At 40.3% G+C, this 15,000-nt stretch overlaps 1 protein-coding gene across 1 annotated transcript in view; it reads left to right on the forward strand.

The window, feature by feature from the left end:
- Window positions 1–14,546, forward strand: part of LOC113800409 (sodium-dependent dopamine transporter) — a 96,339-nt gene extending 81,793 nt beyond the window's left edge. The window contains exons 6-13 of the mRNA XM_070118416.1: window positions 738–877; window positions 1,899–2,127; window positions 3,528–3,640; window positions 6,540–6,680; window positions 7,437–7,536; window positions 8,389–8,495; window positions 9,659–9,835; window positions 10,342–14,546. Coding sequence (XP_069974517.1) covers window positions 738–877; window positions 1,899–2,127; window positions 3,528–3,640; window positions 6,540–6,680; window positions 7,437–7,536; window positions 8,389–8,495; window positions 9,659–9,835; window positions 10,342–10,440 — 1,106 coding nt within the window. The 3' untranslated portion in view covers window positions 10,441–14,546. The remainder of the gene's footprint in view (window positions 1–737; window positions 878–1,898; window positions 2,128–3,527; window positions 3,641–6,539; window positions 6,681–7,436; window positions 7,537–8,388; window positions 8,496–9,658; window positions 9,836–10,341) is intronic.
- Window positions 14,547–15,000: the final 454 nt, after the last annotated feature.

Below are 15,000 nucleotides of genomic sequence, written 5' to 3' on the forward strand. Positions count from 1 at the left end.
CACATTTGTTCCTTCCGCTTCCCCGTATCAAGACAGCCCCTCTCCTTGGCAGCCCCAACGCTCTCGGCTTCTATTCTCAGTGGCTTGTCTCGCCCTCGCAGAGTGCCTGGAGCTCGTCCTCGATGACATGAATTATATTCTTTATTGGTGTTTAAGATTTATCGTTTTGTAAGATGTTGATCGAATATTATGTTGTTATATATTGATTGGTGGGGTTTTGTATTTTTGGTAATTGGTTGTATATTAGAGGGAAGATGTTAAGATATTAATACACACATACATAAACAATGACAGACTCACATATACAAATAAAACACAAAATATAACAAACACTCACACATACACAAACACAAGATTCACAAACATACAAAAAACACAAACAGAATTATACAAATAATGGTAATGATGATGATCATCATACTACTACTAACAGCAATTATAATAGAATAATGATAATAATAACAATAACAATAGTAATGATAATAATAACAATAACAATAGTAATGATAATAATAATAATGATCATAATAAAGATAATTATAATAATATTGATAATGATAATAATAATAATAATGATAGTACTACTACTACTAATAATAATAATAAAATAATAACCCCAATAACCCCAACAACGATACCAATAACAACACTAACAACAAAAACAATAACACTACCACGAACAACCCACGAACAACCCAATACCAACCTTGAATAAGCGAGACACCCCTTATCTGCAGGCAAAGTGGTATGGGTGACCGCGACGATGCCCTACGTGATCATGACCGTGCTGCTGATTCGAGGGGCGTTGCTCCCCGGGGCTGCTGACGGCCTCCTGTACTACATCAAGCCGTCTATCTCGGCCCTCTCCAAGCCGCAGGTACGAGGGGAAAGGGGGTGGGGGGTGAGGGGTGAGGGGTGGGTGGGGGGTGGGGTGGGGGGTGGCTATCTCAGTCCTCTCCAAGCCGCAGGTACGAGGGGAAAGGAGGGATGGGGGTGAGGGGTGTGGGGTTGGTGGGGTGTGGGGTGGGGTGGGGTGAGGGGAGGGTGTGTGGGGGTTGGGGTGGGTCGGCCCTCTCCAAGCCGCAGGTACGAGGGGAAAGGAGGGGTGGGGGTGAGGGGTGGGGGGTGGGGTGGGTCGTTCCTCTCCAAGCCGCAGGTACGAGGGGAAAGGAGGATGGGGGTGGGGGTGGGGTATGGGGTGAGGTGTGGGGGGTGGGGTGGCTATCTCGGCCCTCTCCAAGCCGCAGGTACGAGGGGAAAGGGGGGGTGGGGGTGGGGGGGGTCGGCCCTCTCCAAGCCGCAGGTACGAGGGGAAAGGGGGGGTGGGGGTGGGGTGTGGGGGTGGGGTGGGTCGGCCTCTCCAAGCCGCAGGTACGAGGGGAAAGGTGGGGTGGGGTGGGTGGGGAGGGGGTTTTGGGTGAACTGTGTGTGTGTGTGTGTGGTTTGGGGGGAAGGGTGGGGTGGGGTGGGGTAATGGGGGTAGGGGGTTGGGTGGGTGTTTGTGTATGTGTGTGTGTGTGTGTGTGTGCGTGTGTTTGTGTGTGTGTGTGTGTGTGTGTGTGTGTGTGTGTATACAAACATATATATATATGTGTATGTATGTGTGTGTGTGCGCGCGCGTCTGTGTGTATGAACATATATATATATATATATATATATATATATATATATATATATATATATATATATATATATATATATGTATGTATATGTGTGTGTGTGTGTGTGTGTGTGTGTGTGTGTGTGTGTGTGTGTGTGTGTGTGTGTATGTGTATGTGTATGTGTATGTGTATGTGTGTGTGTGTGTATATATATATATATATATATATATATATATATATATACATATATATATATATATATGTGAATGGCCCATACACCCTGCCCTTAACCCGCAGGTGTGGTACGAGGCAGCTCAACAGGTGTTCTTCTCGGTTGGCGCTGGCTTCGGCGTCCATCTGTCTTACGCCTCTTACAACAACTTCAACAACAACTGTTACCGCGACTGCCTCATCACCAGTCTCGTCAACGCATTCACGAGCTTCTACTCCGGCCTCGTCATCTTCACGTATCTTGGCTACATGGCTTTCAAGCAGAAGACAGACATCGGGACAGTGGCCACGGACGGTTAGTCAGCTGACGCCACCACGTCTGCCATATTTCATTGACTTATCTATATCGTACATGTTTTATTTTCTTGATATGTGCAATAACTACTTGTTTTGCTATGTTCCTCTATATCGTAGATGTTATATTTTCTTGATATATTCAATAACTACTTGCCTTGTTTTAATCTTCTCTGTCGTAGGTGTTATGTTTTCTTGATGTAACTACCTGTCTTGTTATATTCTTCTCTATCGTAAATATTATATTTCATTAAGGTGGCAATCATCCGCAAATGTTTTATATCAGAATGGTATACTAGTTATATTTTCTTGATATATGCGATAAATATTTACCTTGTTATATTCCTCTCTGTCGTCAGTATCATATTTTAATCAAAATCGAAACCTTCCGCAAATGTTTTATATTAGAATAGTATGCAGCTAAAAAGTTTCTGAATACAGATACTATTGTATCTCTTTCCATCATTAACTATTACATTTGAACATCACATGCCATAAAAAGGCTTCTTTCTACACCTTACTTTATCCCTACCAGTGAAAAATTATACATAATCTGATTACAAGAACCAAAAGGAATAATTACCACAATGGCTTCTCGTTTTGCTGTCGTAAACACTCCATCTTATAACATGTACTCCACTACTGTACCCTAAGACCACCCCTTTGCCTTGCAGGTCCCTAAATCATACATAATAATACCTACCACAATGGCTTGTCGTTTTGCTATCGGAAACACTCCATCTTATAACATGGACTCCACTCCTGTACCCTAAGACCAACCCCCTTTCCCTTGCAGGTCCCTAAATTACACATAACCTGGTAATACATACCACAATGGCTTGTCGTTTTGCTATTGTAAACACTCTATCTGGTCACATGAACACTCCTGTACCCTGAGACCAACCCCCTTTCCCTTACAGGTCCCTCAATTATACATAATAATGATTACCACAATCGCTTGTCCTTTGGCTATAGTAAATACTACATATCATAACTTGGACTCCACTCCTGTACCTTGAGACCAACTCCCTTTCCATTTGCAGGTCCCTAAGTTATACATAAAAATACCTATCACAATGGCTTATCGTATACACTCCATCTGATAACATGAACACTCCTGTACCCTGAGACCAACCCCCTTTCCCTTACAGATCCCTAAATTATACATAAAAATACTTAACGCAATGGCTTGTCGTTTTGCTATCGTAAACACTCCATCTGGTCACATGGACTCCACTATTATACCCTGAGACCAACTCCCTTTTGTCTTACAGGTCCATAAATCATACATAATAATACTTAACACCATGGCTTGTCGTTTTGCTACCGTAAACACTATATTTCCTGATAATATGGACTACACTCCTGTACCCTGAGACCAACTCCCTTTCCCTTTTGCAGGTCCCGGTCTGGTGTTCCAGGTCTACCCCGAGGCCGTGGCGACGCTCCCTGGCTCGCAGTTCTGGTCGTGTCTCTTCTTCCTTATGCTGATCTCCCTCGGCCTCGACTCTGGGGTGAGGCGTCGAGGATAAATTATGATAATAATGATAGTACTACTAATAATAATAATGATAATAATAACTACTACTACTACTACTAATGATAATAATAACTACTACTGCTAATAATAATAATGATAATAACTATTACTACTAATTATAATAATGATAATAACTACTACTACTACTACTAATGATAATAACTACTACTACTACTACTAATGATAATAATAACTACTACTACTAATGATAATGGTAATAATAATAATAACAAAATAATAATAATGTCAATAAACCCAACAACGGTAACAATAATAACAGTAATAGCAACAACCAAAACAATAACATTATCACTAACAACTACCCAATACCAATCACGGCGATTTGCGTGAATTGTTACCTTCTCTGGGGCAGTATTCAAGCCAGGTCATCGAATTTTCTTTTGACAGATTTAAGAACTGTCATTAAAAAAGAAAAAGAAAAAAAGAAGTGTCCAAATTCGTCTGTGATTTCGTCTAAATATTTAACGATTTTTGTTTATGAGTCTCACTGTTGTCACAAGTTAACACTTAACTACCTTATATTTACATTTTAGACCTTATCATAATAATTTAGTGTAATAATGAATCTCAATGGTATAATGACTATAAGATTATACAACTAATATCTAGATTTGTTATGATCACGTCAGCTGAGAAGGCGCGCGCCGCCATTTGCATTTATATATGCGAGAAAACTGCAGTAAATAAGGAGAAAACGCTCCAATTAACGTTTGCCAGTGAGTGAAAAAGGTCAGGAAAGTTTTCCATAGCATATGGAGTTATTTTCAACAACTCATTGAATACTCTAGCTGCTCTCTTTGTTTTTAGACAGCTCTACGAATACTCTCTTACAGATCCATGAATACTCTAAAGCTAGCTCTAAAATACTCTAAAGCTTACTCTAAAATACTCTCAAGCTAGCTCTACGAATACTCTTACAGCTCCATGAATACTCTAGCTAGCTCTGCGAATACTCCACCTTCTCTACAAATACTCTTACAGCTCTACCAATACCCTAACTCCACGAATACTCTAACTGCTCAATGAATACTCAAGCTAGCTCTACAAATACTCTTACAGCTCCATTCATACTCTAACTAGCTCTGCAAATGCTCTTACCTGCTCTACAAATACTCTCTAGAAGCTCTACGAAGACTCTTAGAGCTCCATTAATACTCTAGCTAGCTCTACGAATACTCTACTTCCTCTATAAATATTCTCAAGCTAGGTCTACAAAGATTCTTACAGTCCATTAATACTCTCAAGCTAGCTCTAAGAATACTCTTACAGCTCCATTCATCCATTCAGCTCTATTAATACTCAAGCTAGCTGTGAATACTCTACCTGCCCCATTGATACTCTAGCTAGCTCTACGAATACTCTTACCTGCTCTACAAATACTCTCCAGCAAGCTCTACGAATACTCCTACAGCTCCATTAACACTCTAACTAGCTCTACAAATACTCTTACCTACTCAATGAATACCCTTACACCACCAGCAACACTCTAACTAACTCTAAAATACTCTCCAACTCCACGAATACTCTAGCAAGCTCCACAATTACTCTACCTACTAATCTACGAATACTCTCAAGCAAGCTCTATAAATACCCTTACAGCTCCATTAACACTAACTAACTCTACAAATACTCTACCTACTCTAGGAAGACTCTTACAGCTCCATCAACACTCGAACTAACTCTAAAATACTCTCCAACTCCACGAATATTCTTACCTGCTCTACAAATACTCTCAAGCAAGCTCTATAAATACTCTTACAGCTCCATTAACACTCTAGCTAGCTCTACAAATACTCTTACCTACTCTACGAATACCCTTACACCTCCATCAACACTCTACCTCTACGAATACTCTCAAGCAAGCTCTACAAATACTCTTACCTACTACTCTACAAATACTCTCACACCTCCATTAACTCTAAAATACTCTCCAACTCCACGAATACCTTCTAGCAAGCTCTACGAATACCCTTACACCACCATCAACACTCTAACTAACTCTTAAAATACTCTCCAACTCCACGAATACTCTCTAGCTGCAACTATGAATACCCTCACACCTCCATCAACACTCTAACTAACTCTTAAAATACTCTCCAACTCCACGAATACTCTCTAGCTGCAACTATGAATACCCTCACACCTCCATCAACACTCTAACTAACTCTTAAAATACTCTCCAACTCCACGAATACTCTCTAGCAAGCTCTACGAATACTCTCCAAATACTCTAGCAAGCTCTACAAATACTCTTACCTACTACTCTACGAATACTCTTACACCTCCATCAACACTCTAACTCTTAAAATACTCTCCAACTCCACGAATACTCTCAAGCAAGCTCTACAAATACTCCAGCAAGCTCTATAAATACTCTTACAGCTCCATTAACACTCTAACTATACAAATACTCTTACCTACTCAACGAATACTCTCACAGCTCCATCAACACTCTAACTAACTCTTAAAATACTCTCCAACTCCACGAATACTCTCAAGCAAGCTCTACAAATACTCCAGCAAGCTCTATAAATACTCTTACAGCTCCATTAACACTCTAACTAGCTCTACAAATACTCTTACCTACTCTACGAATACTCTACCTGCTCTACAAATACTCTAACTACTCTTAAAAAATCCGTTCATACTACTCCATTCATACTCTAACTCTAAAATACTCCCCAACTCCACGAATACTCTTACCTATTCTACGAATACTCTCACAGCTCCATCAACACTCTATCTAACTCTTAAAATACTCTCCAACTCCACGAAGACTCTTACACCTCCATTAACTCTTAAAATACTCTCCAACTCCACGAATACCTTCTATCTGCAACTGTCCTCCCCAGATGGGCGGGTTGGAGTGCGTGATCACCGGAATGATGGACGAATTGCGCCTAACCTTCGGATGGAAGACCATAAGGAGAGAGTTCTTCACCGCCTTGGTCGTCACGTCGTCCTTCCTCGTGTCTATTGCTAATTTCTGTCAGGTGAGGAGGATGGGTGGGAGGTGAGGAGGATGGAGGGTGGGTGGGGGTGGTGGGGGGGTGGTGGGGAGGGGAGGGGAGGAGGATGGAGGGGTGAGGAGGATGGGTGGGTGGGTGGGAGAGAGGGCGTGAGGGAGAGAGGGAGGGTGGGAGAGAGGGCGTGAGGGAGAGAGGGAGAGAGAGAGGGAGAGAGAGAGAGAGAGAGAGAGAGAGAGAGAGAGAGAGAGAGAGAGAGAGAGAGAGAGAGAGAGAGAGACAGAGAGAGAGAAAGAGAGAGAATGGGGGGGGGGGGGATTTGACTTAGGTTTATTCAAAATGTAAACAAAAACATGTACTTGACTAAACACAGGAAGAGTGAGAGAATATAGATATATACACATAAGCAAAGAGAGAGAGAGAGAGAGAGAGAGAGAGAGAGAGAGAGAGAGAGAGAGAGAGAGAGAGAGAGAGAGAGAGAGAGAGAGAGAGAGAGAGAGAGAGAGAGAGAGAGAGAGAGAGAGAGAGAGAGAGAGAGAGAGAGAGAGAGAGAGAGAGAGAGAGAGAGAGAGAGAGAGAGAGAGAGGGAGAGAGAGAGAAAGGGAGGGAGGGAGGGAGGGAGGGAGGGAGGGAGGGAGAGAGAGAGAGAGAGAGAGAGAGAGAGAGAGAGAGAGAGAGAGAGAGAGAGAGAGAGAGAGAGAGAGAGAGACAGAGAAACCACAAAAGACAGGTAGATAGTCCCTAACAACCCAACCCTCAACTAAGCCAAGCCATTTTCTCCAGGGCGGAATGTACGTGTTTCACTGGCTGGACACGTATGCTGCTGGAATATCGCTTCTATGCTCAGCCCTTTTCGAAGCCGTTGCTGTTTCCTGGTTTTATGGTAAGGTCTTTTGATGTTTTTTTTATTTTTTCAGCATTAATTACTTCTTCCACATTTTCTCTTTCAATTATTACTTCTTCCTCATTTTCTCTTTCATGTATTACTTCTTCCTCATTTTCTCTTTCATTCATCTCCTCCACATTTTCTCTTTCATTTATTACTTCTTCCTCATTTTCTCTTTCATTGATCTCCTCCACATTTTCTCTTTCATTTATTATTTCTTCCTCATTTTCTCTTTCATTTATCCCCTCCACATTTTCTCTTTCATTTATTGCCTCTTCCACGTTTTCTCTTTCATTTATCATCACTCTTTCTGTCACATCTTCCACATAGGGACTGACTGTGGTTCTACGGAAAAACCTTTTAATGTTATTGTATTTTCTCTTTCATTTATTACCTCTTCTATATAGGGACTGACTGCATACCATCTATGTGTCTATAGAAATATGTTTTACGGTTATTATATCATCCACTGATTCAAACGTAGGTTGTAGGGACGAGTCATATGCCTCTAGAGGTGTAGTAAAAAAAAACGAATTTAATTTCTTGTCAAGAGATCAAGCAAATCCAATATCTGAATATTATTTTATTTTTCTTCCTCTGTTGTAGCCATTTAAAAAATAGGTTTAAAAAATAGAAAATAATAGATAAATAGAGAAAAAATACTGGATTGCGTTTGGATTTTATCAATCACTTGAATACAAAAATCTGGAAAAAAAATCATTAAAAAATAAATAAATAAATAAAAGATTTTAAAAAATACTGGACTGCGTTTGGAATCCACCAATCACTTGAAATATAAAAACCTATCCGACGAAATCTTCAACTCAGCTCCTCTTTTACCACCCACAGGACTGCGACGGTTTAGTGCAGACATCCAACACATGCTCGGGTTTCGTCCCATGCTCTACTGGCGAGTCTGCTGGAAGTTCGTGTCTCCGCTCTTCATCCTTATCACGGTGAGGGGTGTGTGTGGAGGGGTTGGGGGGGAGGGGAGGAGGAGTGGGTGTGGAGGGATGTGGAGGGGTTTGGGGGGTGAAGGGTGGATGTGGAGGGGCTTGGGGTTTGGGGGATGAAGGGTGGATGTGGAGGGATGCGGAGGCGCTTGGGGCGGGGGAGAGTGGATGTGGAGGGGCTTGGGGTGGGGAAGAGTGGATGTGGAGGGGTTAGGGGGGAAGGAAGAGTGGATGTGGAGGGGTTAGGGGGGAAGGAAGAGTGGATGTGGAGGTTCTTGGAGGGAGGGAAGAGTGGATGTGGAGGGTCTTGGAGGGAGGGAATAATGGATGTGGAGGGAGGGGAGTGGATGTGGAGGGGGAGGGTGGATGTGGAGGGTCTTGGAGGGAGGGAATAATGGATGTGGAGGGAGGGGAGTGGATATGGAGGGGGAGGGTGAATGCGGAGAGGCTTAGGGTGGGAGAAAGTGGATTTGGAGGGAGGGGAGTGGATGTGAAGGAGGGTGGATATGTAAGACCTCGTGAGAAAGTAAATATATTGGAGGGGAGATGGGCAAGGGGTTGGTACGTGGGGATTGGGAAGAGCACATGGAAGCAGGTTATAGTGAAACAGAGTGAGATAGAGTGAAAATGGGACTGGAATGCGCGTGCTCTCAGATTCTCCATGTAACTGTTGTTGATGAATAATATAGGGATTCAGAGATCCAAGTTTACTTATTCTTTTATAAACTAATCATTCCATATGCACTGTATATACATACATGTGTATATTCTATGCTTTATCCATCCGTGTGTGTGTATGTGTGTGTGTGTGTGTGTGTGTGTGTGTGTGTGTGTGTGTGTGTGTGTGTGTGTGTGTGTGTGTGTGTGTGTGTGTGTGTGTGTGTGTGTGAGTGTGTGAGTGGGTGAGTGGGTAAGTGAGTGAGTGGGTGAGTAAGTGAGTGGGTGAGTGAGTGAGTGAGTAAGTGAGTGAGTAATTAAGTAAATTAGTGAGTAATTGAGTGAGTGAGTGAGTAATTAAATGAGTGAGTGAGTGAGTTTACAACGTCAAGTCAAATGGAGGAGTTCCTACACTCCCTAACCTACCACAAATAATCTAAACCCCTTTAAACTCTCCCGTGAATCCCACCCTCCTCAATACCCATCACAAACGGACTCCCTTATTACAGATCGTCATCGGACTTCAATCACAAGCCTCCAGCAAACTCGAGTACCACGGCCCAATCCACTACACTTACCCTGCCTGGTCTGAGTCGGTAGGCTGGCTCATCACCTCGACCTCGATGTGTATGATTCCCCTGTGGATGATCATTACCATCTGTCGCCAACCAGGGAATCTCCGGCAGGTTAGTTTCCATTTCGCGGAGTTTGGGGTCTTAATTTTTGGGAGGGGGGGTTTCCTTATGCTGAAGATTTAGAGTAATTAGTCTTATGCTCTATAAATCAAAAGGGAGATTATAGTACTTACTCTAATGCTCTATAGATCAAGAGGGAGATTAAAGTACCTTCTCTTATGCTCTATAAATCAAAAGGGAGGTTAAAGTACCTACTCTTATGATATATAAATCAAGAGGGAGATTATAGTACCTACACTTATGCTCTTTAAGTCAAAAGGGAGATTAAAATACCTACACTTCTGCTCTATATCAAAAGGGAGATTAAAGTACCAACACTCATGCTCTATAAATCAAAATTTAGATCATAGTACCTACTATTATGCTCTTCTCTAAATCAAAAGGGAGGTTAAAGTATCTACTCTTATGCTCTATAAATCAAAAGTGAAGATTAAAGCTAGCAACACACCCATTCTGGAATACCATATACACTGAACTCTAATATACTCATGTTTCAGAAACTGTTGCTGAGCATCACACCGGAAGCTGAACACCATAAAATCCTGGAGACAGGGGAAACTCCTAGTTTCGACTGGAAGCACTGGTTACACGTCTGAGTTCGCTGTCTCGCTTTTACTCACGTGTGACTACCAATAACACTTTCACTTACAAACACAATCCACACTTAGAAACACACGGTGGTATACACACGAATTCCAACACACGCGCACACGTTAAGATGCACTGAAACACAAACATGACGATGCTAATTTTATTATTTTTTTCGGGGATCTACTCATATGCTAATATTCCCCGAAAAAGCTCTGATCACGACTTGGATATCTAGGAAACAATTAAACATTCCAAAATATACGTATCCCAACCTAATATGCACGAATGTGTGTATGAATTCTGTCTTACCGCGAAGAAACAAGCGGTTTCCATTATATTAGTATCAGGTGGCCAAATCTGCCAAATATACATAGTATGAGGTACAAACAGTAACTATTTTCATCACACTTAAGATACACAGGGTTACATTTGCTTCACAACACTTCTGTGAAAGTAGCAGAACACATTAAAAAAATTCTCATAGTTACTGGCTTCCTTCTTCCAAAAAATATATGAACTTGAAGACCAGCCACACGCACAAAAAAAAGAAAAAAAAGCATTTAACTTTATTATCACAAAGATATTTTCAAGCGACTCCAAAACACAAAATAACAGTAACGTGAAAACCGTAATGTATCCATGTAACACAATCCCACTGACTTGGGATCGACAGGCTTGTTATTTGAGTTGCATTTGCTGTAACGAATAAAGCTTCTTGTAAATAATTTTATAAAGTAGTGCTTGATCAGCTCCAGGGCGTGTAATGAAAAGTGGTGTGAGCGTACTTAACCTTGCGTTTTCATTTCACACCCACCGGTCATCAGTTAGGTCACTTGTCACGTTATCTTTATAAAGTCTTTCGTCACGTTACCCTTACAGCGTCCTTACGATGCTGGGTTACTAAGCCTACCCCCTCAAATAACCTTGTCACTGTCATTTCAGGGGAGGCCTTTTCAAGAGGAAAGAAACTTCATATATTCGCTATGGTAGAGAAATCGAGTGATTAATCTACTTACTGCAGATAGAAGTATGGCTTATAATCCTTCATTCTTATTTTCTTACTATTGGTGACTTAGTTGACGATCATCTACCTCAATAGTATTATCCTTAATTACCTGAAACTTTTTTTAAAAAATGCCGTTAGGAATCTCTTACCTTACCAGAGCAGACGACACGCAAACCCGCACGCGTCTCTCTGCGTGCCACGTAAGCGCAGCCCATTGGTCGGCCGTGTCGCCAAACTAACCAATCAGCGCGCGCCATCAGGTGTATGTGATCAGGCAACCAGCACTGGGACGGTCCGAGGGGGAGAGACATCTGGTGGCTGAACAGCTTGGTTGTTTCATTGTTCATAGAGATATTATCTTTTATTTATAAGTTTGTGACATATCCGCTTGATAATTCAGATATGTGTAGTGTCTTAAATTTGCTTAACTGTACGTATCCTTGTCACTCAGTATGTCACTATACTGCAGTTTTCAAATATCTTCATGGAATGTTTTATTTGTGTGTTTTATTACATATATCATTATCCACCCATCCTGATATTTTAATTTCATACCATTTCATGAATTTACTCTAATCTGATTTACATCTAATTTAATGATTGTACACAAATTTACTGTCCTGTGTTGACAGTGATGTACACCTTAATTGGTTTAAGTCTAATGTACCTTTTTTCGTACTTAGTTTGAAACAAAACGAAAAAAAAAGACCTAACTTACTAACACTTTGAACTATGACTACATGACCTCACAGACTGTCTACATACCAGAGTTCTATTTTGGCTGCCAGTTCACCTCTCTATCAAGGCAAATTTCCCCTGTTACCCCTGTTCTCGTCATAGTAACTACTGCCATTTTAACCTTTCTTTTTTTAATAAAAGAAGCTACAGCCCATCCTTAAATTTAGTTACGTCATCAGTGTAATCATGCCTGGCAATAGTTTATCAAGAAAACTTGAGGAATCAAATTAAACATATCATCATAAAATTGCTAAGTAATTAAACCTGCATGAGAACGATCTCTTTGGTGACATCCAGTATTTTGATATGTAACGCACTTGAATTGCACAGTTTATGAAAGTAGAATTCTTTGGTAGTTTTTCTTTCCAAGTGAGAAATATAATACACAAACATTTTATATACAGCTTCTGTCTCCCGCGATTGAACCATTGCTTGCACAAACTAGGTTAGGTGAAGTGTGTGTACGCAGACAAATAACGTCTGGTTTCTAAAACTGCGTAGGTAATATCATTCAAGAATCCTGATCAAATGGAAATTAAGGTACATATCGAGCTAATTCAAAAAAGAGGCAGCTGGATTGCAAGTAGTGTAGAATTTGTTTCACTGAAAGTCTTGGAGACACGAGGGTGTGTGGCCGTTAGGTGTGAGAGAGGTTCAAATATGCTTCTCGCTCTCTCACAACTGGCGGACATGACCTCGTCTCGACTTCCTGACAATTTTGTAGTTCATTGAAAGAATGGATTAACTCTATGGTATGTATATATTTCGCGTATAATGGGTATGGATATAATCGACATTTATTTTGATAAAGCATTAGAGATTCGGAGGACATTTATCATTCCCAGTGTTGTATATGTTTGATGTTGTTGTTAAAATATGTGATTTAAGTGTTGTTACGATGGATAAAGACTAGTGTTCCTATATTACTGATGTTAGAGAAATCTTTATGAATAGAGCTGTTATTACCCCCGAATTATTCTGTAAGGTTACATGTACTTCTCAGTTACTTACTGGACGATTGTTGATAGTTGTAGACATAACGTATTTTTTAGTATTTTTGTTGTGTACATGCAGGCGTGTCATTTTGACCCAGTGGCTGTAAAATATGCAACTTTCGTCAGCCTGTCACCATCTTACATCGTTCTGACTGGCTGAGAGAGAGAAAAAATCACCAGCCCTTTTATCTCCGTTCCTAGAAGGAGACGAATTTCAAATGTGCTTCCAAGTCTACAGGTGGACTGCAGCACCTTACTGTCAGAGTTTAGTACTTATACATGTGCAGATAAGCCCGAAGTAACACTACTCTACTGTCCAAATGTGCATTTTTTCTCTCCTGAAAAGACGCATAACGTAGGGGAACACTTGTATTATAGATATGTTTCATTCTGTCGGTACAAAAGCTATTAGTTTCCAGTTTTGTGAATTCCTCCCAAGAAAATTAATAATCCTTTTTTATTTTCTTTTTTAATCGGATTTCCATATTCAGCCAAGCGTTGCAAAAGTACCGTATACAAATTCGACTTTTTCTTTATACCTAGTCTAATAATGTCTTGTTTAGTTTTTCCAATTAATCAGTAATAGTTAAGCGTGGGCCATTGCTCACCCGAAAAAAGTGATTGCATTGTTTCTTATATATGTACTTCGGGAGCAAAAGAAAAGATCTTACACAATCATTGTTAAGTAAAAGGAAAAAAAAGTTTATTTCGTGTGTGTGAAAAAAAAAAAAATTCTTCGTGCTCTGCATTGTGGATTTATGTGGTGAGAAGGTGTCATGTGTAGAGATCTGTGTTCAACGTGGTCTAAACCTGTAAAACGTATGAAGGTTGTATCTCGCTGTAAAACAAAAACATATCAAGGAGTCCGGCAGTTTGTGTCCCAACGGCCTCGTTTGCTAACCTACAAGAGCTTCCTTAGTCTTAGAAATAAATGATTTACAATCTGTGTTTTAGTTAACTGTCTTAGGAACTCTCAGACTACAGTTTCTGGCAAGCTCTTCTGCGACTCAATGGACCTCTTCAAGAACAGAGCTGCAAATATATATGTTGTACATATATTACGTTATAAGGTATTCTATGTCACAGTAGCGTGTAGTGTAACGGTGCGATACACCCTTGTATAACGCCAGTCATATGTATGTACACCTGGAATGTACTTAGTTCTCACCTCTGTACATATGAATACTAGATATTTTGTCTTTTGTATCTTCATTTCTCTTGGAATATCATGTATCCATGTTAAGTGTCCAAAAAAAATGCAGTACAACTTACCGCTCGGAGAATATTGAATTAGAGAAGATATAGGATTTAGTTGTTTTGTATGCTATTGTTTCATGTATCGGAATGTCGGAATAAAGCGTAATAAACGTGACTTTTTGGTGATTTGCCTCAACGGTGTCTGCTGACTCAGGCTCTTTGTCTGACAGTCTTTATAGCCCATGCAAAAACACGATGTGTGTGTGTGTGTGTGTGTGTGTGTGTGTGTGTGTGTGTGCACTTACATTTATATATATATGCAGTGTGTATCCATATATATATATAATATATATATATTATATTATATTATATATATATATATATATATATATATATATATATATATATATAAACATTCATGTACATGCATACATATATATACTGTTATGAAGTTAATGATACCAAATTGCAGGGCCAATGGCTATACTAACCGTACTGGGTTACCCGGCTTGTCTATTTTATGTTTGTAACTAAATATCGAAGTATAATCAAATTACCTTGAGCCTCAATATGCATAATCTAGATGAAATTAAGCCTAGATTGTTAATTAAAGTTTCATATTAAAATTA

Source organism: Penaeus vannamei, chromosome 42 (genome assembly GCF_042767895.1).
Source record: "Penaeus vannamei isolate JL-2024 chromosome 42, ASM4276789v1, whole genome shotgun sequence".
In the NCBI taxonomy this organism is placed as follows: Eukaryota; Metazoa; Arthropoda; class Malacostraca; order Decapoda; family Penaeidae; genus Penaeus; species Penaeus vannamei.